Genomic DNA, 23,667 nt, shown 5'->3' with positions numbered 1-23,667 from the left:
CTGAAGCATGTGCACTTAATGACACACTTAGGCAGTTTTTCACTGAATTACAAAACTAATTTACAACCAGGTAATGTAGGTAGGACAGGTCTCAGATAAAGCAATGAAAAAGATTGTTTCCCAGTCCCTCTTTGTCGCCAGATACCAAGATAATATACTTTTTAACACAGATATTATAGGAAAATGGAACGTGAAAATAATTGGAAGGGTATTGGTTTTCATATTAATGCAATTGTGGGACTATAAATAAAAATATATGTAGAGAGCTTGTTTTGAAACATAAACTAGCAAATGCTGTTGTAAGAAGCCTCTACTCAGTACCAGTACAAAGTTTCTCCAAGTTTCAAATGCAGCCCTTGATCTGCAGTAGCAGTATGAACTTAAGAACTCTCAATGCTTTGGTAACTCCTGTTGCCTGTGTAGAAGTATTTGTCTTTCATAGATTTGCTACTCATATTGAAGCAAACCCCAACACTCTAACAGGAATTATCAGACTTCCTTACCCATGTGCAGTGGTTTGGTGCACATGAAGGAGATGGGTGTAGAGGTGAGCTTAAAAGCATTTCTCATTTCAGATAAGCTTTCCCAAGCTCCTACTGGGAAGCGGTTTGCAGTAATCTAAAACTCATGACACGCTTCTCTAGAGAAGCACTGGGAAACAATGGAAAGGAACTCCACCATACTGATTTTCAAAATAAGAGAGCCTTTTCTGGTAGTAACACTTAAGATAATGGTTTTCGTGTTGACAAGTAACAGCAGGCATGTGTATGTAAATTTGTTTTTTCCTCGAATGTCTGATTGTGCTTTTTCTAGCACATACGTATCTCAGAATCTGTAATATTAGCATTATTTTCAAAAATGGAAATCAGATCAGTTTCCAACAGGCACAATGAATAATGAACATCAACAGAACTCCAACTTCCTCCTTTTAGGTTGCTGTTCCAAGTGAGGCCATTTTGTAGTATCTTTTTTTAAAAAGGACTTGCATCAGTGGATCCCCTGCTGGGTTTTTGCTTTGGGAGGTGGAAACTAAAATTCGCAGCAAAACTTCCTCTTGACTTACAGTCCAGCAAGAGGAAACAGCTTTACACAAAAGGATCGTAGATTTTAAGACCTTTAAATAGCCTTTGGTAATTGAAGTTCCTTTGTTAAGGTTACAGAACTGAAGAAACTTAGTGGCAAGCTCAGCTTTTCCAGTTCATTTAGACTGCATTGGTATGATGTGCTCCTTGCTTACAATGGCCTTTTGCATCGTGAGCCTGCTCATTATGGTCTGTCTGGGTGTACAGATGCAAGTACAGTGCTGTGATGAGGGGTAAGAACAACAACAGCAAAAAGACTGATTAGCATATCATGCACACAGAGGAAAAGCCTTCTACCCTAGATAAAGATGAATGTACTTCTTGTTTCAGCACTGCCAAGCCAATGTAATGCTTATCCCATGGCACAAGGGATCTGAATGCTGTCACGCTACTCTAGTTTTCAGCTCCTTGAGGGGGAGGGTGGGATAAAACTGATAAAATATATAGTATTTTGGGCCTATTTCACTAGAAATAGTCCTAGACAAGGACATGAAACCAACACCTACAGGATTATCCTGATCTGAAACTACCAAGCAGAAAAGTGGTATGAACACCAGTCTACAATGGGCCCACATTTCCACTGTTAAAACTAAAAGCACAGTATTTCCTACCTGTGATCTTCCAGATAAGAAAATCTTAAAGTACAGACAACTGCAGGAAAAAAAGTGTTTGAGTGCTTCAGAGCCTTTTCTAATTCTTTTATGTAAAGTGGAAAAACAGTCACTTTTCTTTGCTTTTTTGTTTCTTCTTTTCTGTGCACGTTCTTTCACCTAAAAGTTAGAGAGTCATTTAAGAAATTCCACACACTGAATCAGGTTTAGGACAGATTCCAGAAGAATTCTCTGTTAACTAGACAAAAGTGAACTTAAAAAACCAAATTGTGCACTGCTTCAATAATTCAGAATCTTTCTTCCATACAGTAACATACTAATTTGTAACAAATACTTCAACTGCTTATTTCATAGCTCTTATTTATGATATAGAAGTTATTGCCAGATGAGTTGTGTTACTCAGCTCAAACACTGTATTGCTTTTTCTTTTAAAATAAGAGAACTCAAAAATTGGCCACTTGAAGATCAGCTAAGGATCAAAGTCAGAACTAGCTTTGAACAGAAAGACAAGTATTTGGATAGATTGTAGAAGACGAAATATTAAATATCTTTGTCTTATTCTGATTTAGGGGTCAGAGTGTGAACTCCTATAGATACTGTCACTGATGCTGTATGAAATAGGCTCTCGGTATGAAATCCTGAGCCATGTGGAAGATAGGTTTCAGAAGTCTAACACAAACTGGCAAGGGAACAATTGGCCATTTTAATTTAGGTGAATAAAATCAAAAAATAATTTTATTATGTTTTAATTTATTACAGTATAATTGCCATATAAACAATGTATTCTTACTGCTGAGGACCAAACATCTTGAAAGACAAAATAATACATCAACTAGTAAGTCAAGCCAGTCATGCACATTTCCTCATTATGCAGACAAATTCACTGGAGGATAGATACAGAGAAGTCTCAATAAAACTTGAAATATTTTTATGAACTCCAAAAATCCTACTTCTAATTCAGATGAAAATTTAGAAATAGTGTAACAACAACAAAAATATACATAGAAAGCAGATTCAAGTAATTTTTAGTTTTTTTCCAGTAGAACCAAAGCCACCTTCACCACGTTCTGTATCATCCAGAGCCTGAAAGATATCAATTATGATAAGCTGGTTTAGTGCCTTAACTTGCCTTTTGTTTCTATACAACAGATATTGTCTATCATTTACTTGTAACAAGAGCTATAATTAAGAAACCAAAAAATGTACATGAGATGCTTTAGACTCTCTTTTGTACAAGCTTAAACAAATGCTTGTGAGGCAAACACTTCTAGTACACACTGAACTGTTTCTCAAAAACTCTGAAAACTTGCAAAAAAAAAAATCCACCCAAGTGCATACAAAGAATCAAGACTTTCATTCTGGTAGCACTGCTGCTATGCAGTTTTTCCACTGAAAGTAATTTCAGCAAAGTATTTATCTGTATAATAAATTTCATCCTATATACAAGTATCTTAAACTATTAGTCATTGAAAAATGCAGAAATATTTTATTTGGCAACTTACTTCAACTTCTTCTAGCTCAGGATAATAAATGCGTTCACAGATGAGCTGGGCAATTCTATCCCCTTTTTTAACTGCAGAGAAGTTAAAATATTAGTTCCTTCAAAAAAGTGAATAATTAATACAGACTTTAGACAATCTCCTGTCAAAAATATCAGAATACTTATTTGAGACTTAGTTAAGCAGATGTTAACAGTCCCAGAAAAATACAGGTTAAGATAAACTTCGGTTGGGTCCTTTTAAGGTGAAGTGTCAGCAGCTGTACCAGCTCAAGGCCTTTCCATTCATTCCTGCTGCTGTACTCTGGCATCTTAATTCATTATGCTTAAGTACTGCAGAGATGGAGAGACAGCTGCATGGATAATGTAGCTGTTTTCTGAACTAGACCCAGGAATTTGGGGAGAAAAAGGCAAACTGATAAAAGGAAAACAGTGTTTCTCACTACTAACCAATATGGCTCACAGAACTTCCAAAAGAAGCTTGTGCTGTGAAGATGCAGAAGAGGCCACAAAAACACTGGCAATATTTTAACTGGGCACTGAAGCTTAAAACTGACTTTTTGCAAAAAGACAGCATAATAAAGGGAAAATCCTGTCTTTATTACTCCAGTTTTGCAGGATTCTGGAGAAGTTTTTATCTCAAATACTACTCAGCTGATTTTTTTTTTTTCAGAGAAAGGTAGAAACTTAATACAAAGTTGCACTTCAGTACAGCTTGTGAATCTAAAGCTTAGCTAAGAAGGGTTGGTTTGGTTTGTTTTTGTGGTGGCATGGTGGTTTTGGGGGTGTTTTTATTGCATGCTGCTTAATTTGCTATGAGTAGAATCTTTTCATGTTCCCTTGACAGGACATTACTAAGTATCTATGTTTTTGTTAACTGAGAGAAGAAAAATGTTCCCAGCTAATTCTACCTCTGCAAAAACTTTTAAAGAAAAAATTAGTTTATCATTCCCAGTCAGATGGCTGAAAATAGGCTCTGCCAGGCTTAACAGTTACCTTCAAAAGTTTCCTTGCCGAAGTTGAACAGTACCACACCAACATTTCCCCTGTAATCCTCATCAATAACACCAGCTGTCATGAGAAAGAATTGAGAGAGATATCCAGTTAGTGTCAGTATATGAGAACTAGATTAGATAAGGTTTAGATTAATAAATGATTACAGTATCTCATACTGACATCCTTTATACTACTGATGCACAGTTAGACAATACGTATGCAAATACTGAGACTGAAACATAGATTTAGAAGAAACAAAGATTTTAGTTATAGGCTAGCTGTGTTGAAATGAGTTAGAATAGGAAGGAATTTGGGCCCAGCTAGACTTAATTAAAATAGTTAAGAGAGCTGGACCTGAAATGGGTTCTAAGATGTTAGTAACTGATTACCAAATAATTGATGATCTGTCATTTGTATGTTTGCTTAGCTGTGCTTAGAACGAGGAATAGAAACTTTGATAAGTTGGTGTAGGGAACAAGGACAATTACCAATTTCCTCCCTTGGTGGGAACCCGTTCAAAAGTCATGCAAGAAGAAACTTAGAGGTCACTAAAGTAATTAGGATTGTTAAAGTTCAGAAAGGCAAAAAGGTCAAAATGAGGAAGATGAGTTACTTCATCTTTTTTGGGACCACTGACCCAATTCAAGACCACCAGCTCCATTCAGGACACACACTATGCATGCTTAATGACATTTAAGCTCATTTCATGTAAGCTTCATATGAAGCGGAGAATGGGAAGTGTTAATGTTATGAATATACATTTGTATTTTGGATATTCATAATATTTGGAAATAAAAAGTATCATGCTTGCTTGGATCGGGGCCCTGCGTCTTAGGGAGCCATCCCACACAGTGCCTGGCACCAAATAAAACATGCACTTTCTAACTCTAAACTGTTAGAGAGCTTTTGTCCGTCTCAGTTGGATATCGATATTAGATCGATATTCATATTTTGGTAAATCAAGACATCTAAAAATGCTAATCAGTCTTGCAAAAGGAATTGAAAAACACCACCACATGTCAAGAAATGCTTTACCACTGTACTACTAATTTTAGTAGTAATACCCTATCTGAAATCAAGACAGCTGGATCAAATTCAGACTCCATTTGTTCTGCTAACTTCAGCTCTTTCAGTGGTAAGCAGAAATCTGTTTTCAACTCCTAACATTTCATTTGAGAGCTATGGATTTGCACAGATCCAAATCCTGTACCTCTGGCAAGGTAACAGAATCAGAGCTGTAAGGATATTATTGTCATACAGCTATATTCAAGACTACAAAACTAGCTCACTCTTGTATTTTGCATGTATTAGCTACACAGTTCAGAAGATTATCTACCAGTGCACATTAAAATAATTATATTCTGCTTCTTTGCCAGGAAACATATTTCCAGTAGAAAACAGGAGTTTGGGCCTCCCTGTGGTCCCAAGTATGTATTTTGAAGTCTACTTGCAGAAATAATTTAAATACTAAAATTAAATGCCATTCCAAGACATTCCCAGACTCATACAAAGTACTACCTTTAGAGATTACGAGTACCAGAGGAAACTGTAGTATGACTGCACCTTCAAGTTTTAATGTTGAGCCACAAAAATGCACATTTAAGAATAAAAACCTGGATTTTAAATTAGTTTCTTCAGCTTTGTGAAAAAATTGTAGTGCATATGATCCATAGTTACCATGCAATCTTTGCTCTGGTTCTAGTGCGGAAAAGGTATTTACACAACTCTCTTATGTAATGTTTTGGATAAATCCAAAGGCATTTCTGAACAGCTCCCTAATTAAGGTGCTAGTAACACTGGGAGTATCCCCTGAGTTTTGAAAATTTAGAAAAACATGCATTTCTCAAGTTAACTTGCTGGTTAAAAAAATGGATAAAGCAGAATATAGTAAGTCATCTTTAATGCCTAAACCAAAAAATAACTTCTATGGCAGGCACTGCCTACAAAAGTACTACAGTTATTACTTTAAAAAATCAGTACTATTTTTTATAATTAAGCCAGTTTTAACATAATCATGATGCACTGTCTCTCTCAGGTGTTATCCAGGTATCTCCTTTTGCCAGATTACCCATGAAGCCATCATTTATTTACACATTACACTGTGAAACTAAGGCACTTCCGTGATCAGTATTTACCAAGGATTACTAAAAAGAACAAAAAGTTTACCTCCAACATCTATGAAGTGCTTTGCAGCTAAACCAGAACGTGGTGCTAGAAAAGAATTTTTTTTGTAAGTATTACAATTTATTTCTTTAAAAAGACAGTATTTATAGGTTATACAGTGTGTTTGCACAGTCTTGTTTCCACAGTCTTTTAAAAATTAACGTATTACAGGAATTACTGTAAGAGTTTACGTATATATTAAAAGGAATAAGAGGCTACAATAAAATTGCAATCTTTAAGTGGTAGAAATATATCTTTATTTGACCTGCAATTGCAGAGCAGGTTTCTCCATGGAAGGCAACTGGAGCAGACAAGGACTGTCTAATATTGGTTTATTTTTGGTGACTACCACTGGTTTGACATCATCTTAGAAGAACATTAGGTCAATCCATTTAAGTTACAATGGAAAACAATATTTGGCAAGCAACTTCCTAAGCAGTATTATACACAGATAAATTACGTGTGGGGATTTGGGGTTTTATTTACCTTAGTCTACTGTGATGAGGAGCTAAAAATGATACGATCTTCAAAATTTTCTTTGGGATAAGAGAAATGCACGTGTGTTCTCCTTTTACATAAAAGGACCTGGCAAACTCTGATCATGTTCTCCCCCTGGAGTGGCTATTGCTTTTTCACTTTACATATTTATACATAATTCAGATAAAGAACGCACGAAATGAACAGAACATCTTGTACAGGTTCTCTCAAGTATTCTGTCACCAAATGTAATCAAATTCTACTACACTGTTACTCTGGGGTTAATTTTTAAACATACAGGGATGTCCACTACCTATTGGTCTTTCTGATTTGAATTTGAAACTGCAGAGAAACAATGAACTACTGCAGAGCCTATGAAGTTGTATGTAGAGTACAAGCCTTTTTGCTGATCATCCTTTTGTCACTTGACATACACCAAACCTCAAATGCATTTGACAACAGGTAACAGGAAAATCTCTGCTACAAGATTTAGTAAATCACACAGCCACGTGGCATCCCTTTTTTGTGTAGACTAATTCTGAAAGCTTTAGGCAGAATCTAAATGGGAAGATGGCGTCAAACTCGTTCTACAATGACTCTGCAGCCTTTTCACAGCTTGTGTACTCACCTACTCGGCCATAGCATCCAGAAGGAAGTGCTATTTGAATGTCTGTTTTCACCACAGCCTTTTCCATGGGTGGTATCACACAGTCGTAGGCACTACATTAAAGAAAAAACCACTAGTTTATATAGAATACCTCTTAAAGTTTCTTTACTGTAACTTAAGGTACAAAATTACCCAGAATTAATCTGCCTGGGAATTTATATAATGAAATTTAGACAACAAATACTTACAGATTTGCAAAATTTAATGCACATCCTAAACCACAAGATGTTGCCATTCTGATGATGCTAGTTTAAGATTCCAGAAGTGTCATTTGAACAGCATACTCCTGCAATGGCCAGTTTTAAATGTTTTTTTAATTGGTAAGATAGACAAAAGATACAAGTTTAAAGTAACCATTAGGTGAACATGGTTGTGCATTTTTTTGTGCAAAAGCAGAAACTTTACAGATAATACGCTCTGATTAAGCTTTCTACAGCAGATGAACTAGTTGTAATCAAAATTAATAATCTATTAAGTTAACTTTTAGGCAATAATGTTTTTTTCTGAGCTGACAGTTCATGATTCACATAATTCACCTGGGAACTCTGAACTACAGAGATTTTAAGAACTTGCTGAAGTTACCCAACTGAAGGCTTAATGAAAGGCAGTGGTGACAATACTTGTCATATCTGGACCTTGACAAAGAACTGGTTTTTTTAAACACTGGAAGCACTGAAAGGTTTTCTATAAAACAGACTTTTTCCAGGTCTACAGTGCACGATTGGAACAAGAACAAAAGCAAACCTGGTGAGACAAAAGGGATAAAAAGAAAAAAGGGTGAAGTGTGGTGAAATAAATCTTCAGGAAAGAGGTCAGCGAGGCAAAGGAAGAAAAAGGCTGTGATTATTCCAAGTAATACTTAAAAAGGTAAGTTAAAAGTGGTGGCAGCAAAGTTCACACGTAACTAGTGACTTGATCACAGAAGCACTATACAAACAACCACAAGTCTAACTACAGGTATTCCTGAATATATAGTGAAAACCATTGAACAAGGGTCATTATAAATTCAAACAAACCAAAACCCAAGTCTGTACACCAACGCAGATGGTTTCCAGCCAGGACCGCTATCAAACTGCTACAACGCCCTTTGGCAGGCAGCACCCCGGACCCAAGAGGAAAGCAGAAAAGCACAAGTGCTGGCAAGGAGGGCCGATGTGTGCTACCATTTTTTCATTTCAAAAGGAACGCGCCCGGCCGTTGTGGGCACCACCAGCAATTCCGCATGCTGTGTCAAGCCTGACTTTTAGCCAACGACTGCATCTCTGCCTGATGAAATCAATGCTGTAGCATAGCTGGATCACGGATACTCGAAAGTGGTCAGGGATGGAGGAGCAAGGGAGCTACGACTTGGTCAGCTCTGGCCTCCTCTCCTGCATGGCCAGCGAGCCTGGCCGGAGGCTCGGCTCGGCAAGAGGCCACGAGAGCGCTCTCAGCCGCCGGAGCCCCTGCCCAGGGCTCACCGAGCGGGGCGACATCTACGCGGGCTCCCGCCCCGGGTGCCGTAGCCTCACCCTCCCTCACCTGTACAGATCGTAGCCCGCAGCCCGTGCGGAGCCCCTGGAAGGGGCGAAGGCGTTCTCGGACAGCTTGGTGAAGCGGAGCCGCGTGGAGACCTCTCCGGGCCCCGACCCCTTCTGCCTCTTGCTGGGGGAAGGCTGCGGCACGGCCTCGGAGGCGGGCATGGCTGAGAGAGCGGGAGAGTCGCTGTGAGGGACGGCCAACCGCCCGCCAAAAACCCCGCCAAAACCCGGCGCGGCCCACGGGCGCGGGTACAGGGGGGAAAACCGGCCCGTCCGCGGCCTCTCAGCGCACGCCGCAACCCCATTCCCCCCTCGGTGAGAATGGCCTCGCCCAGCTCCTCCTGAGTGCCCCGCACCGGGACTGAGGGTCCCGCCCTGTCTGTCAGGCGGAGCTCGCCATCGCCTCAAACCGCAGCCGCCGCGTCGCGGCCAGGCGACCCCTGAGGGGCGCAGGGCGGGCCGGTGGTGCGGCTGAGCAGCGTGTATCCTCCCCAAAGCCCCCGAGGGCAGTATGTGCTTCCCCTCAATTCCCCCACCGCTTCTTACAGCGCCCGTAGCGGTGCCGGAGCCACCGGAGGCACCGCGCCAGCATAGCGCCGCCGCCGCTGTGTGGGGAGCGCGCCATGAGCGCCCGCCCGGTGCTCCCCGCCGCGGTCCGCCCGGCTCATGGGGGACGGGCGGAGGCGCCGGTGCCCCGTTCTCCCCCTGCCCGGGCTCTACCTGCCGGCGCAGCCGTTCCGGCAGCCGCCCGGCCTGCGGCGCTCCTCGGTACGCGGCGGCGGCGCTGCCGCGGGATGGCGGGCGGACCCCGCGGGACGCGCGGAGTTGCCGGGGGACGCGATTGCGGCTGCACGGGCGGGCGGGGCGCGGGCGGTCACGGCGGCCTCAGAGGCGCCGCGGAGCCCTCCCCTCCCCTCTCCGTTCCCCCCTCCCCGTTTCCGTATCGCCCAGCCGGGGTGGCTGAGCACGGTGGGCTGCTCCGCGGCCTGCAAACAGTCGCTGTCCTCCCACAGTCCCACGGTGATTAGGGCTGGAAGGGACCTCTGGAGAGCATCCAGTCTAATCCTGCTGTTACAGCAGGTCGTCTTAGAGCAGGTTGCACAGAATAGTGGGATAAAGAGACTCCTTCAGAAGTGGTCAGGCCAGCTCTTGTCGATGCTCTAGCTGGGAAAACCTGTCAGTGGTCGGTGTGCTCTGTTCTGTCTCGGAGCAGAAGACTCATATTTTCATTGTCTTTCATAGTCTCTGCATGCTTGCTATCCTATCTATGATGTAATTTTCCCCATATTGTTTCTGTATCTATGTCTTTCTACCCATATATCTATCTATCTATAGGATATACAGATATATTCTAAAGGACATATCTATCTCCTCGGGAATAGGGAATTTCTGAAATTCCCCCATAGCTCTCTGCTGTAGTCTGAAAAGACTATCCCGTTGGATTCACAGTTTAAAAACTGCCCCTGGTGAGGCTAATGGATGTATTTGACTCTTTGCAAAATAGCTACAGACTGCTGGATTCTTTTTGCTGGTCTAAAGTTTGTCAAACAACTATTCTTTGTGATTTTTTTTTTAAACTCTATGTGATTGTCTCTTTGCTATGTTATGTTTTTTAAATGCAGCCAGATGGCAGTGAAACCTTTACTACACATTGCAGTTCAGTTGTGAAAGGTATTTTTAAGAATGTCCCAGTTTGGGCTTTCTTTTATTCCTGTTCAGTATTTTCAGTCTAAATGGTATGCACTGTTTGAAAGAGAATACGTATTGTAAAACAGACCCTGTGAAAAAACTACTTAAAATATTTTATGGCTTCTGATGTAGGCTATCCAAAAATCGAAGTTCATAGGAATTGAAGTTGTATCCAACTGATACCTAATTGTAAATGTTTACTTATACAAGTAGGGCTTTATAGAGTTTACAACTGCATCCTGCATTATAGTGTAGAAAAGGACCAATTTTATGAATGGCCAGGCTTGGTGAGGCAGGCTGGGTTCTAAACTGTGCTTAAGGTAGCCTGAAAGCCCATGAACAATAGAGAGGAGGACTCATCCAAAAATATTAAGGAGAAAGGTCTTAGCTGAATGACACTTGTTTTTTTTTCCAGGTCTTTACAACAGGAAAAACCTCCCCAACCTTGTGCTGGAAGACTGGGCAAGTTTACCTTGGTTCCGGGAATGTGTGGCTTACTGTATAGATAGTCAGCCTTCCTGCATTCTTGATCGCTGATTAGTGCTGCTCTCCATCAGGCATTTCCTCCTGACTTTGAAAAACAATACTGAGATAAACTGAAATCATCCGCCTTTTTTCCTGGTCTGAGAGCAGGAGTGGAGGCTGCTTTGTTGTGGGGTAATAGCCACAAAATTCTCCCTACTGAAAAGTTTTGGTGTTAAAATGAGGATTTTTATTAGCAGAAAACCGTGGCTTTAGAAGAGAGATTTCCCACCCCATTCTCACTTAGAACAGCTGTCTCTTTCACAGTGATTAAGGTTTGTAATTTAAAAAGGCTGTTATCATGTTGTGTGTTCGTAATGAAGCTCTGTTTTTGTGATTACATGTTTGCAGTACAGCGTGGGGGCTGTAGAATTTTGCCATTGCTTTTTACTCTGTGCCAGACAACCTTAGTGTTTGATTTTGTTTGACACTTAATTTCCTCTGATGAAATTCCAGCAATGGGATGACTGTGGGTTATTGCACTTGTTGTTTGTGGGGAGTGTGAGCTGCAACTCGCTGTGTTTGTTTCCATTTTTCCTTGCACAGTCAAGGTCAGTGTGAGATGTTCCCCTCAGCAATGCTGGCCACACGGTCTCGATGGGCTACACAGCTGCCAAGGGGCTGTGTCCTAGGTACCAGCATGAACAGATGTTTAAACAGTGGCCTGACTTCTGCTGAAGCACACTTGCAAAACCTTGACTTTCCTCAGCTGTAGCTTGAGGGGTGAGTCACTCATTTAGCAAAGAGCTGCAGCACCTGAAGGTTATTGCCCTGCTGCCAAGAGTTGCAGAGGTAACAAGGGAGAGAGAGCAGGATCTTGGAGTGATCCACACTCACTTCATTAAAGTGCAATGACAGCCAAACCACCAGAGGCAGAAGGTTGAGGAAGACCCCTGAACTTCAAGATGGAAGTGCTGCAGGTTACTCAAATTCTGTGTTCCCTGCTTTGCTGATAGGTCAGGGACCTCTGCCTGAGGGGAGGTGACAAAGAGCTAAGGGGAGTTAAATGAGTCAGTAGTAGCTAAAACTCTGTAGCTGTTTGCCCCAGATGTACAACTGCAGTGCTAATTCTTGTTACCTGGTGACGTCTCTTGCTTGTAAACTCCCAATCAGTTGCTGAAACTGCTTTCGCTGAAAAGATCTTGAAATACGGCATGGACTGAGAGAAAAAAATGAGAAATGTCTAGGTTTTCTGTATTGCCAAGTCAGGAGAGCTTTTGTTAGGACTTCTCAAAGATGTAATGAAAATTGCAGAGGTTTAAGACAGGAAATTTCCTATGCTGGTGGCTGGAGCTTTGTACGTTGTATTATGAAGATTGAGTGGAAACTCCTTTGAGTGTGAAGTAGGATAACAACATGCTCTTTGCAGTGTAGTTGCAGTTGTTTCTCCTCACAATGCAGTGCCTTTTTGGTTAGGTAGCTTTTCTACTTGCCCTGTTGTGTAGCTAATTTAAAAATGAAATAAAGAAATGATCCCCTCAAAAAGAATCTTTGTTGGGGACTGAAAAATTTAGCGAAAGGCACATCGGAAGAATGCTGTTCTGGACAGCACAATCTGGACTGTGCTTTAGAGATATGCAATCAAGATGGGCAACTTGTCAGTGGTTGTAGAAAGATTGAAGGAAAGTGAAGTCTCTGAACTATGATGAAATGCCTTCTGTGATACCTGTTGGAGCTCCACTAACATTGGGAGGGAAAGGTAAGATTCACTGATGGGAGGAACAATAGTGGATCATTTTAACAGGCCCTTAGGCACAAGCTTAGCTGTGCAGGATGCCTAGGCTTTTGAAGAAAATTCAAACTATTCTTTGTTCTTGCTTCATAGCAGTGGTATTTTCACACTTTAATGTCCCTGGTCACCTTACCTGTGCTTGCTTTTGTCGTGGCTGATCAAACCCAGGCTAAATTATATAAACTTATGGTAGTGTGATATAAGCGAAAAATGTGCTAGACAGCATTAGAGCTGTATTTTTTCCTTGAGATTTCAAGCATGTAATTAGACTTTAGTTACTACCTTGATGATTAAAATTCAGCAGTTGTTTTACGGATAACTTATGTCAAGAAGTGTCTCTTACAGAGTGGAAAAGGAGGGAGGTGGACTAACAAAATTTTGCAATCTAAGTTGCAATTTAAGATAGTCTGTAATTAGTATGCTCTCCAAATTGGTCCACACAAATTCAGAAATCATGGTGAGGTACAGGAAATAGAAGATGCTAGGAAAATACTTAGTCTAAATTACTTGTGAATTTGTGGAAGTAACACCTTCAGGTAGCTAAGTGCTGTTGCATCCTGAGTTTATCCTATTACACTGTTGTGTGGATACAACTTCTAATTAATCACTGTCGTGCAAGCAAGACATTTGATAGAAATGTGTATGTTCGTACTTAGTTTTTGATGACTTTATTTAGAAAGGTACCTCTTGGGATTTATTGTTGCAGTGCCCACAGCAGTGTGTTTGTGAGAGAGCAGTGTGAATAGTACTGAAAGTGCTGTTGCTGGTTCACTTTGTGCTCATTCTCTTTTTGGATCTGCTTAGGTCCCCCAGAGCAGTTTGGGTCAATGTTCCCTATAGATTGAGAGTTACAATACTTGGGAATATTTAGGAAACAATCTCCAGTCATGTATATAATTAAAGGGCTTAATAGAGGTGTATAATTCCTCCAGGTCCTTGTGTAGATTGTGATAAGAAACATGCAGAAGCCTAAGTGGAGCCTCCCTAAAAGCTCTGTTTCTTGGCATTGGCTGGGTGCCATTCAGATTATATCTGTGTGCTGTGTGAGGTGGAAAGGATGGTGACCATTACAATTCTACAAGGAACTGGAAGGACCTGGCAGCAGATAACAAGCTCTGGTATCACTGCTGACATCACTGTGAAGGATGAGAATAATCTCCTTATTTTGCAGGTGCAGAATGTGAGCTTTGGTTTGCTCAGAGTTGTGCAGGAAGTCTGGTATAAGGAGGAAACTTCTGTGTAATGCAGTTAGATTGTAAAATGATCCTTCAGTCTGGTTGTAAATGTGTAAGAAGCAAAGGAAGAACATTATGAGAAAATATCAATATTTAATATCCTGCCTTTAATAGATGGAGAAAATAAAGCATGGATTACTGGGCTACATTACCGTGTTCTGCTGAATTGCTGCTGTTGAACTCAGAAAAAATGTGAACATCAAATATTTGTCATTTTTTGAGATGGGAGTGCTAGATCCACCACAAGTTAAATTCTAATAATTCAAGCAAGATGAGGCCTGCTTTAAAATACACATTTAGTGAAATTCAGGGCTCCTTGGCCTTCATGAGGCTTAGATGTCAGTTGTTCTCTGCAAAGGAGTTGCAGGACTACAGAAAATAAATTAGCCATGTTCTGTGATGGTCTTTGATTTAAATAATGCTTACACATAGGATATAGCTTTACCCATTAAAAAGAGAAGCTGCTTTTCTTGACAGCTAAAATTATAAAGCACCATAATGTTGCAGAGTAGAAAATAGAAAAATTACATAACTTAATGGATTGCCTTTATTTTAAGTTAGTGTATAATTAATATTATTTAGAAAGTCAAAAAAGAGAGAAATCTTTTATATAAATCAAAAATAAGGCATTCAACTCAGATGAGGTTTTTTTTCTAATCACATAAATCACTGTGCATTTTGTCCCAATGTATAATGTCAGATTGTATTAGCCCTAACATTCACAGAAAACATTGTCAGAATATTTAGTATTTTACTAATTTTTTTGTGAAATTTACTTAACACATTTAATTATTTCAATCACAAATTCTATTGTATGTCAGAGCTTGAAAATGCATTATCAAGTCTTTCAATAGAGTCCATATTTTTATATATCTAATTTTTTTGTTTGTCACTAAATTAGAAGTGTTTGAATTAATTTAAATTTGCAGAGCAATTTAGGTAAAAGCATCTTAATTTGGCAATATTACAATCAAAAAGCATTGCATGTATTCTACTTGCATTCTATCAGTTTATCACTTATACCTGATGGATGCTGTAAAGGTTTTTGTCTCACAAGTTGGTGCATTTCATTTTAATCCTACTGTGTGCCCATTAGCAACTATGATAGTGCAATTTGAAATAATTCTTTATCAATTTAATGATTTTTGTATTATACCAGTTAATTCTGGCTTTCTACGATAAATATCAAAAACTTTTTCAATACCTTATAAAATCAGAAGAATTTCTTCTTTGTGTGCTCAAAATGTTTGCTGTCTCTTTTGACATACAGGTAGATTTTCCTTCTTTTGCCTGTACTGGAGTGTAACACCAGCAGGAACCATGTACAATTTTTGTCTAATTCTTTGCTGTGTTGCTTTGGATTTTTGAAAAATTTTCTGTCAATTATTAAAGTTTTAGATTTGTATTGAATGAGTGTGTCTTTGATAAACCATTGCCATTAAAAATGTAGCTGTTGGAATCAAGCAAGGCATATTCTAGGCACTGATGTTTTTCTAAGAATAGAAAGTCAGTACATTTTTGTGGTTGCCTCTGACCATTAAGACTGGAGGAAGGTTCTTGGAGAGAATTTCTAGCCAAGCCATGTACAGGTAATCAGACACTGCTCCTTTTCTTGCCACAGGGAGGCTTCTGTTTAGGCAGAGGGAAAAATAAAATTATGATTTTGAAGGCAGGAGTAGCCCAGGCTTCTCACTAAATACTAAGTAGAAACATCACTGTTCATATACAACTCTGATATAATTAGACTACGGGATTGTTTTAATATCGTAAGGCCTTAATTTGCAAACCCTTGCTCACCTGATTGTACTGGACATGAACTGCTTGTGATTGTAGCCTTAAACTGGTAAAGAATATTTTTGGGGTCGTAAAACACATAATATGATTTTTTTAAAAGGATAAAAATACAACACATGCATAGTTTTGCAGTCCATCAGCCTATTTTCTGATCTGAAATTACTGTGAGATGAGAGTTTTAAAAGATGGGTCAATTTATGGTAAGCATTACAAGCTCACCAATTTTTTTGAGACTGAATTAATGGAACTGTAGAGGTTTATCTATGCATCACAAGTGCAAGCTAATTTATTGAAGCTGTGTATAAAAAACGTTTCTGTAAAAAAAAATCAATTCTGGAAAGGGCCTTTTTTTGGGGTAATTTTTTGGTGGCGTCTTTTCCTTTATACAATTGCTTCATCACCAGGAAAGATTCATATTCAGTGCAGTCCCAGAGAACCACCAGTCCAGATGCAAGTCCTTCAAAAGGTACTTAAAAGATTACTTTTGTGCTCAATGAATTAATGAATCAATGAATTAACACAAGGGTTTCTATAGCTCCAGTTCAGAATCCCATTACACATTATTCTTAGAGTTAGAATCAAAAATCTTGCAACTCACAGGACAATGAGGTTGGCTGCTCTCGAATGCTCTTGTAAGAGTTCATTCAGACGGACTTGGCGATAACTCTGGTTAAAACACAATAGGGAAAAGAAAAAAATCAGTCAGGTCAGTGATCCTCAGTTCTGGTGTCTTACATACCTCTGCACTCCCCTTGTCTGCAACATTTTCTGCTGTTGATTTGGCAGCACTGGAAGCCAGGTCTGCTCTGGGGTCCAGAGTGATAGCAATGACAAAATATGATGCTAAGCCACACTTTTTGATTAGTATAGTTACATTAGGGCCAGAGTTGTTCGCCCCTGTGTAAGGTTTCCTGGGGATAGGGATTATTTTTGTACTGTACTTTATGGTCAAGCTCAGGCTCTCAAAATTTTTATAACTTAACAAGTCACAGGGAACAAGAGACCAGGGCAGGTTTGTGTAAGATAGATGTATCTTAACCGATCTTGTAAATTACTTTCTCTTTCCCTGGAGAAAGAAGAAAGCTGGTTTTTCTCCATTCAGACCTTAAATTTTCCTTCTATACGGAAATGTCAGTGTTCTTTTACATGTTATATAGGTAAGAATCCTCATAATGTAGCCAGTTGTTACCTCATGAGAATCATCCTGTAACATCACCCTTTATCTGTGCTGCCAGGTTTTTCTCTGTTGAATTGTAAATGTGTTCTAATGTCCTCTGTAAAATTCCCAGAACTGCCTTACTTGTGACGATAAGGGTCATATCTTTCCGGATGTATAAGCTAAACTTTTTATTGCTGTTCTTGTTTTACAGAGTAATTTGGCATTTTCATATTGCTGACTCTTTTCAATCTATGGGGAGTTTTTTTGGTTCCTTAGTTAGTGACCTTGACAAGACCAAGCTTAATCATGTATTTTCTTTCTGTTGTATCCTCACTGGTTCTGCATGCAAGTGTCTGTGATTACATTCCTGTTTTCTTTTATACTGAGATGTTTTAAGGGCTCTGACTCTCAATTTTTGATAATTTAAGGTGAGAATAATTCTAAGGTTTTCTGCCCATAGCTGACTACTTATAACCTTACACTGGTTATCAGCTCCATGAAGAGGGTAATAGAGTGAGCAGTCAGTCTGCTTCCCAGCTGCTGCAGTTAGTAGTATAGTGTGTTATCTTAAATCATCATTGATTCCTGCTGATGTTAATGTGTCAGGCTGTGACTTCTGGCAGCTCTGAGCTCAGAGTTGCAATCCTTGCTCTGCTGAGAAAGTTACCAGCACCATAAAATGGAGATAACTAAACTGCCAATGTACTCAAGTTAATTCCACAGGAACTATAACTAAAATTGCTAGATTAATTCTCTGGGAGTTACAGGAGAACTTGTCTCTTAAGGGTGAAAGAGTTTGCAGTATCCTTTTGTCACTGTCCTGATGAAGCCTGGTGGTTCATTGGTAAAAAGGTATTTTTCCAACAAGTTTAAAGAGCAGACTGGGCTGTAATTGATCCAGTGGATCAGCCAGCATCAGCCTTGAAGTTCCTCTGAACTGCAGGAGACCTTCTGCATGGTAGACTGGTTTAGTCTTCACTCTGCCACTGAGGTAAGAATTCATGCTCACCCTTGCCTTTGGAGAACTTTCTAGCCTTAGTTGAAGTGTCTGGATTCAGTTCTAAATGGCCCAAAGTGGTGAGTGTTTGGAGCTGCATCCTTTAAGAGATTCAAGCTGCAAAACAGTGGAGCCATTTAATAAACCTCTCAGCAGACCCAATTAGCTCAGGCTTAGTGCAGTAACTGTGTGGTGTTTGGTTCAGAGGTGGTTTTCATCTGGCTGGCTTTGATGTGGGCAAAGCTTCTCATCAGCCTGGAAAATGCTGTGTAAACATGCCAAGGTCTGAGGGAGCTCAATAATGCAATCATAACACACCTCTGCAGTGTTTACAATATAAATCCAATCTGTAAATATCAAATACAGGTTTGAACATGTCATGTTTCTAATTCCATATCTGGTATTTCAAATTTTCTTACTAATCGCTTCAAACATCTGGAGGGTAAGGAAAAGTACATATGTAAAAAGGTAGGTGAGGCTTTACCTTCTCCTTGAATGCTTCCAGCTCTGCATCTGTAATTTTCCATGGAGTCTCTCGCTTTAATTTCTCAGCAGTTGTTATATCTTTGCAGCTTTCATGGAGGCGATATGGTTCAATCATCTCTTCAAAGAATTTCCAGCTGAAACACAAATTACAAAGGAGGCCTTGCTGCAGGGTATGAACTCACTAACTTATTTCACAGTCACTGTGTATGACAGGCCTCACTGATAATAATTATAGCTGAAAAACGTGCAAAATCTTTAACTATTCTTTGCTACATTGTGCCCCAAGTTATATTTGTGCTGCTTCTGTATGTTTGGGTTATTTGAGGATAATTTAAAGGTTATTTGAGGATAATGAAACACTGCATTTAGCAGAGAATTTTCTGCATTGTCCTGGTTCTGGCAAAAATACTGAAATGAGTTTTACAGTAACTCCAAGCTGCAGTATATTGGTTACTAATATTAACAATTAATATGGGTCTCCTCATGAATACTGAACTTTTTATTACTGTTTCAGCACTAGCTGGACCAATCACCTCACTGATATGGTTTCACTGATGGTTTTAATGCAGTGGATAAACAGGTGATACAAATTGCCTGTGACAAGGGGCTGAAGGAAACACTGTAGGTTGTTTGCTGTACGTGGACTCTGAATTGTGTTCAGATTTTCTCTCTAAATTTCAAGTTGTTTCTTGAACTTTTGAATCTTTTAATCTGGAGAATCTTATCGTCCTTCTGTACTTCCTTGCTTGCCCATTGTTGAAAGTTTCTACCATCCCACAGAGACCTCAGGGAGTTTCTTTTGTATGATGTGAGTGTATTTCTCTGAGCACTTTGTGCTGATAGGCCTCAGTGTGAAGTGCAGTGGGAGACTGGGCACAGGCTGGCTTTGGCTCTGTGGCCAGGAAGCCAAGAGATGGGTTAAAGGCCGTGATATGCAGCATTTAGTGTTGCTGTTGCTAAGTTGTCAGAGTTTGTCAACATCCTTACTGGCTGCTTCACTATGTAAAATAGTGATAATCCTCTTATTATTAATCAAATAGATGGGATGCCAGCTGGAAGAGAGCTACAGTGGTCTGTCTAGCAAGTGTCTGGCATAATATTAGCTTGTTCAGCTCAGATAGTGCTGATGCAGCAAATGTATGTGGTTTTTATGTTAATGCCAGATATTAATTCTTTTTGATAACTTTTATTTATGTAAAATCACTACATTGTACTGAAGAAAAAAAAAAGACATGTATTGCACAGTGCTTTACATAATTAAAAGATGTGAGAGATCAAGAGGGCACTACTGAAAGGGGACTTTAGGTATGTAGTTATAAAATCTTTATATTCTTTAGTTGCAACCTAAATAAATGTCATCATTTAATTACATCATTAAAGCCATCATAAAATGTCTGTTAAATCTAGTGACTCATAAGTATGGTGTCTAATTAGTCTTTACGACATAAAGCAAAAGACTACACATGGTTTTGACCCTTTAAGCTGTGATTGTTAAAAGGTTCTTTTCTTTTTCCTGCTCTTGGTACTTAGAAAATTATTACAATCAAATGACACTGTTATTTTCTGTGTTGTGTTTTGGTTTTGTTTTTTTTTTGGTGTTTTGTTTGTTTGTTTGTTTTGGTTTTTTTTTTTTGTTTTGTTTTTAATGTTCAGCATAAAAGAAGTAAGCTCTAGGTAAAGGCTGACTGCTAAATAATGGATTTTGGTAATGCTTCTTACCTCTCTTTGTTGGGCTTTATATTGATATCACAAATGATATTAATATCAGCAAATTTTATTCTGAATTTGCTTAGGAGTGAAGCCATCCTGAAAACAAAAGAGGGAATGTTTTATCATTGTACTTCTGAGTGCTTTGTATCAAAGAACACTTGTAAATGAGTTAGACAACTGCATTTTATATCTTATCTTTAACTATATGACAAATTACTTTAAATGCTTTAGTGTTTCAATTTCCAATTACAAAACTGGATTCATGTGATTGCTGTAGCATAGTTCATTTAACTGATGATCGATTAAAGTAGCAAAAAAATGGAAATTAATAGCAGACAGAGGGCAGGGTGTTTACATTTTGGGAAAACAATGGTACTTTAAGTATTTCCAAAGGCTTGAGTTATAAAGGAAGAATATTCAGTATACAGTAGGGCAGAATTCCCCAGTACTTACAGAAGGCTTCTGTTCCTCTGTTACTGTCAGAATGCTGTGGATGGAGTTTTACAATACTGGTAGTACATGTGTTGGTGAAAATTTGGTCCAGAAGGTTGATGTGCAATACTTAAAGAATCTTTTTAATCTTTTTTATTTATTAATTTATATTGATCTACTCACATGTTGTCTTTACACATGTTCATAAAAGAAAATACTTTGCTTTTCTGCCCCAGTTGGCAGAAGGAATAGTTTATAGTTTTTTGTGTGTTTGTGCTGAGGATAGAGAGGTTTAATTAGGTCAGTTTTGCCTTTGTTTGAACCATGGTTGGGGTCTTGTGATTCTTCCCCACACCTCCTTCTCCCACCTCCTTTTTTGTTTCTATTTTTGGTATTTAAGCTTTGGATTTTGAAAAGGTCAGAGAATTCCTAGGAGCAAACCATGGTAGAAATATGTGTTTGTTTATGACCTGAGAGTTCACTCTTTTTTTTAAAATATATATACACACATATATATAAGAACATACTGCTTGTATAAATCCTGGTGTCCCTTGCAGAAATCCTTATTTTGAACATGATAAAGAGCAAAACCTCAACTTCTGTGGAAAGGTTTTTATATTTTGGAAATTACATGCTAGTAAAAGTCCAGTTAAATTTGACTTCTGAATTCAAAATACATGGCTGAAATTGTACTTGGATGATTTTGTATTAGGTCTACCTAGGGAATGGAGGAACCACCCAGCCCAGATTTGTCTCTTTGAAGGCTTTTGCATGTGGCAGGTATACCGTGTTTTGAGGAAAGCTTGTGTTTAGGTAGCAGTACAGACACATACTGTTTCCTTGGGGACAGACTGGGTCTTTGTCAGCTGTCCTGATCATGCTGTTTACTGTGGCCTTTGTGGGACAAGCAGTGTATGCAGGTGTCAGAACTGCCTCTGTGGAATCTATCATGTTTTGACAAATCCCATTTGATGTCAAAACTTCCTACTTCCAGCAAAATCTGGTGACTAGAGGGTTTAGGTTCATGAGCCTGTTTACAGTCCTGAACAGCCAAGACTGGGCAGACTCCGGACAGGGAGCAAAGAACATTTCCCAGCAGGTCCTTGAGCAGCCCTAGGGTGTTTTTTACCCAGTTGTAAGGATAGTTTGTACAAACACTTGTGAATCTGTCCTGCAGAAGTACATTAACCTTAGGGTAATGTTTAAAACTGACAGAACCACAGAGCAGCAACGTTTGCTTTGTGTGTTCCCTTTTGCTTTAAGGGAATGTCCTGTGGCAGTGGTCTTTTCAAGGTGCTGTGTTGTAATCCTAGTGAAGCAAGTGATTCTAACTCCTGTCCTTGCACCCCTCTCACTTGCTTCCCACTGGAGTTTTGGCTGGAGATGTTGTTAACTCTCTGCATGGTGCTTCTGCTCTTTGTTAAGCAGTCACTGACTTTCATCCCAAATTGAGCTGCTTCCACTGGTGGTGAAATGGCTGTGCCTCCAGTGTGTAAAGTGCTTAGGAAGGAGAGGTCCTACATACAGTGGTGATAAAAACAAGTTTATATTAATACCTTTCATTTGCTCGAAGGCAAATGATGATTATGAAATCTAGACTTTTTAAAAAATGCTGAGTAAAATCAACTTGGCCTTAAAGTTGATTAACTTGCTCTTTAACTTCTTTAAGTTTTACCACAGTTAATCACATTTATGTGAGCTATCTGTCTATGCTATTTGCATATGAGAACTTCATGTGCAATTTCACTTCCTGTTACCTGGACAGTCTCATGTAAATCCCATAAAAGTAATTACATTCTCATTACAGAGTGCAGACCACTCTTCTCAGAGAAGGGAATATGAGCTATTAATGGGAAAAAGTGCTGGATGTGAGTTTCCTTTGGTAATCACCATTTGCAGAGCCTTGAGGGTTATGCCATAAGCTTAACATCTTTCAATCATGTACATTTTTTTTTCATGCTGCCCACAGTACAACAAACCAGTTGTGCTGGAAAATTCCCACCTTCCTGCTATATGCATTATATTCAGCATCAATTCAAACTCTTTAAACAGTGAGACAAATAAAGTTATATTTACACTAGTTTTTCTTCTTCAATCCTATTGGCTTTTCCTCCAGTGAAGATCCTTAATTTACAATTTTTCCACTTCTTCCTGATAGTTAGAATGTAAGGAATTAGGATTGTTAGACCTGGAATAACATACAAAAATGGAGGAGTATCAAATTAGTGCATTGTATGGTAAAAATTCCATCTTTCACTTCAGCAGTGTTGGATGTAACTTAGTTTTAAAACATTTAAGCACGACATAAAATTTCCTATGTAAGCTTAATAAAACCCAGTTTTATGCAACTTCCCAAGTCCATTTTTATATTTGGTAACAGAGAAATCTCTCTCCTTGTGGTTCTTACTCAAATTCCTTACCTCCATCATCGAACAGCCACCAAATGTCAATTGTACCTTTTCCTTGCTTCTTTTTAAATTGAGTGCTGGCTTCCAGCAGCCTCTGATTGAATTCACCCACATGCATTGACTGTATGGTGTTAATGGTGCTCTCTGTAATGAGAAAGAAAAAAATGTGGAAGGATGTCTGATAAGTGAGGCAATAAGTAGCTTTAGGGAGCCAAATGGAGGGAAAGCTTCAGGAAAATGAACTGTTTCTGACATAATTGCTATACTTAAAATCGGAAAAAAAAGGTACAGAATAGATGCTTTGGACTTCTAATGTTTCAATATGCACAGAAACCAAAGCTTGTGTAACACATTGTCACTGGATTGTAACATCTTGAAAAAGGTTACCTGATTATTTGTTCTCTGTCTCTTTTTAGTTAATGTAATATTCACTGGGGCCTTAAAAAGCAACTGGGAAATATCTGACAGATTGTAGAAGTAAATATGTAA

At 39.2% G+C, this 23,667-nt stretch overlaps 2 protein-coding genes and 1 long non-coding RNA gene across 21 annotated transcripts in view; 1 reads left to right on the top strand and 2 right to left on the bottom strand.

Moving 5' to 3' along the window:
• Window positions 1-2,377: 2,377 nt before the first annotated feature.
• DUT (deoxyuridine triphosphatase) lies at window positions 2,378-9,818 on the bottom strand. 3 transcript variants are annotated; one of them, XM_042039090.1, is made up of 7 exons: window positions 9,735-9,818; window positions 9,016-9,178; window positions 7,456-7,547; window positions 6,354-6,398; window positions 4,188-4,262; window positions 3,196-3,266; window positions 2,378-2,776 (listed from the first exon to the last, which is right to left on the bottom strand). In XM_042039090.1, exons 2-7 carry the CDS (start codon window positions 9,174-9,176, stop codon window positions 2,708-2,710), a joined length of 513 nt encoding a protein of 170 aa, XP_041895024.1. In that variant the 5' UTR covers window positions 9,177-9,178; window positions 9,735-9,818; the 3' UTR covers window positions 2,378-2,707. The 3 variants fall into 3 exon arrangements, with proteins under 3 accessions (XP_041895024.1, XP_041895022.1, XP_041895023.1); XM_042039088.1 differs by having other exon boundaries at window positions 9,561-9,783; XM_042039089.1 differs by lacking the exons at window positions 6,354-6,398; window positions 9,735-9,818 and adding an exon at window positions 9,561-9,666.
• Window positions 9,819-9,893: 75 nt separating this feature from the next.
• Window positions 9,894-23,667, top strand: part of LOC121669715 — a 64,214-nt gene continuing 50,440 nt past the window's right edge. For 7 of the 16 annotated variants that reach the window (XR_006017859.1, XR_006017860.1, XR_006017870.1 and 4 more), the window contains exons 1-2: window positions 15,791-18,136; window positions 18,715-18,798. This is a non-coding gene — a long non-coding RNA (uncharacterized LOC121669715). The other 9 variants (XR_006017871.1, XR_006017872.1, XR_006017869.1 and 6 more) reach the window with 9 other exon arrangements.
• The window catches only part of SLC12A1 (solute carrier family 12 member 1), a 45,256-nt gene continuing 37,274 nt past the window's right edge, over window positions 15,686-23,667 (bottom strand). For both annotated transcript variants that reach the window (XM_042039078.1, XM_042039079.1), the window contains exons 22-27: window positions 23,191-23,322; window positions 22,847-22,958; window positions 20,348-20,434; window positions 18,627-18,762; window positions 16,585-16,652; window positions 15,686-15,821 (exon numbers count right to left, since the gene is read on the bottom strand). In XM_042039078.1, the coding sequence (XP_041895012.1) occupies window positions 15,686-15,821; window positions 16,585-16,652; window positions 18,627-18,762; window positions 20,348-20,434; window positions 22,847-22,958; window positions 23,191-23,322 (671 nt within the window). The remainder of the gene's footprint in view (window positions 15,822-16,584; window positions 16,653-18,626; window positions 18,763-20,347; window positions 20,435-22,846; window positions 22,959-23,190; window positions 23,323-23,667) is intronic.

The sequence above is a fragment of the Corvus kubaryi genome, unplaced genomic scaffold (assembly GCF_017639235.1).
Source record: "Corvus kubaryi isolate FWS band 111438036 unplaced genomic scaffold, C.kubaryi_AGA036_p1.0 37394, whole genome shotgun sequence".
Classification (NCBI taxonomy): domain Eukaryota; kingdom Metazoa; phylum Chordata; class Aves; order Passeriformes; family Corvidae; genus Corvus; species Corvus kubaryi.
This window is presented reverse-complemented; position numbering and strand designations above follow the sequence as displayed.

Coding starts and splice junctions, on each gene's coding strand:
- DUT (XM_042039088.1), bottom strand. CDS start 9,639: ATGGCGCGCTCCCCACACAGCGGCGGCGGCGCTATGCTGGCGCGGTGC. Junction 6,399..7,455: donor TGGATGCTATGGCCGAGTAG/GTGAGTACACAA, acceptor ATTCTTTTCTAG/CACCACGTTCTGGTTTAGCT. Junction 3,267..4,187: donor CGGCAAGGAAACTTTTGAAG/GTAACTGTTAAG, acceptor ACTTCTCTGCAG/TTAAAAAAGGGGATAGAATT.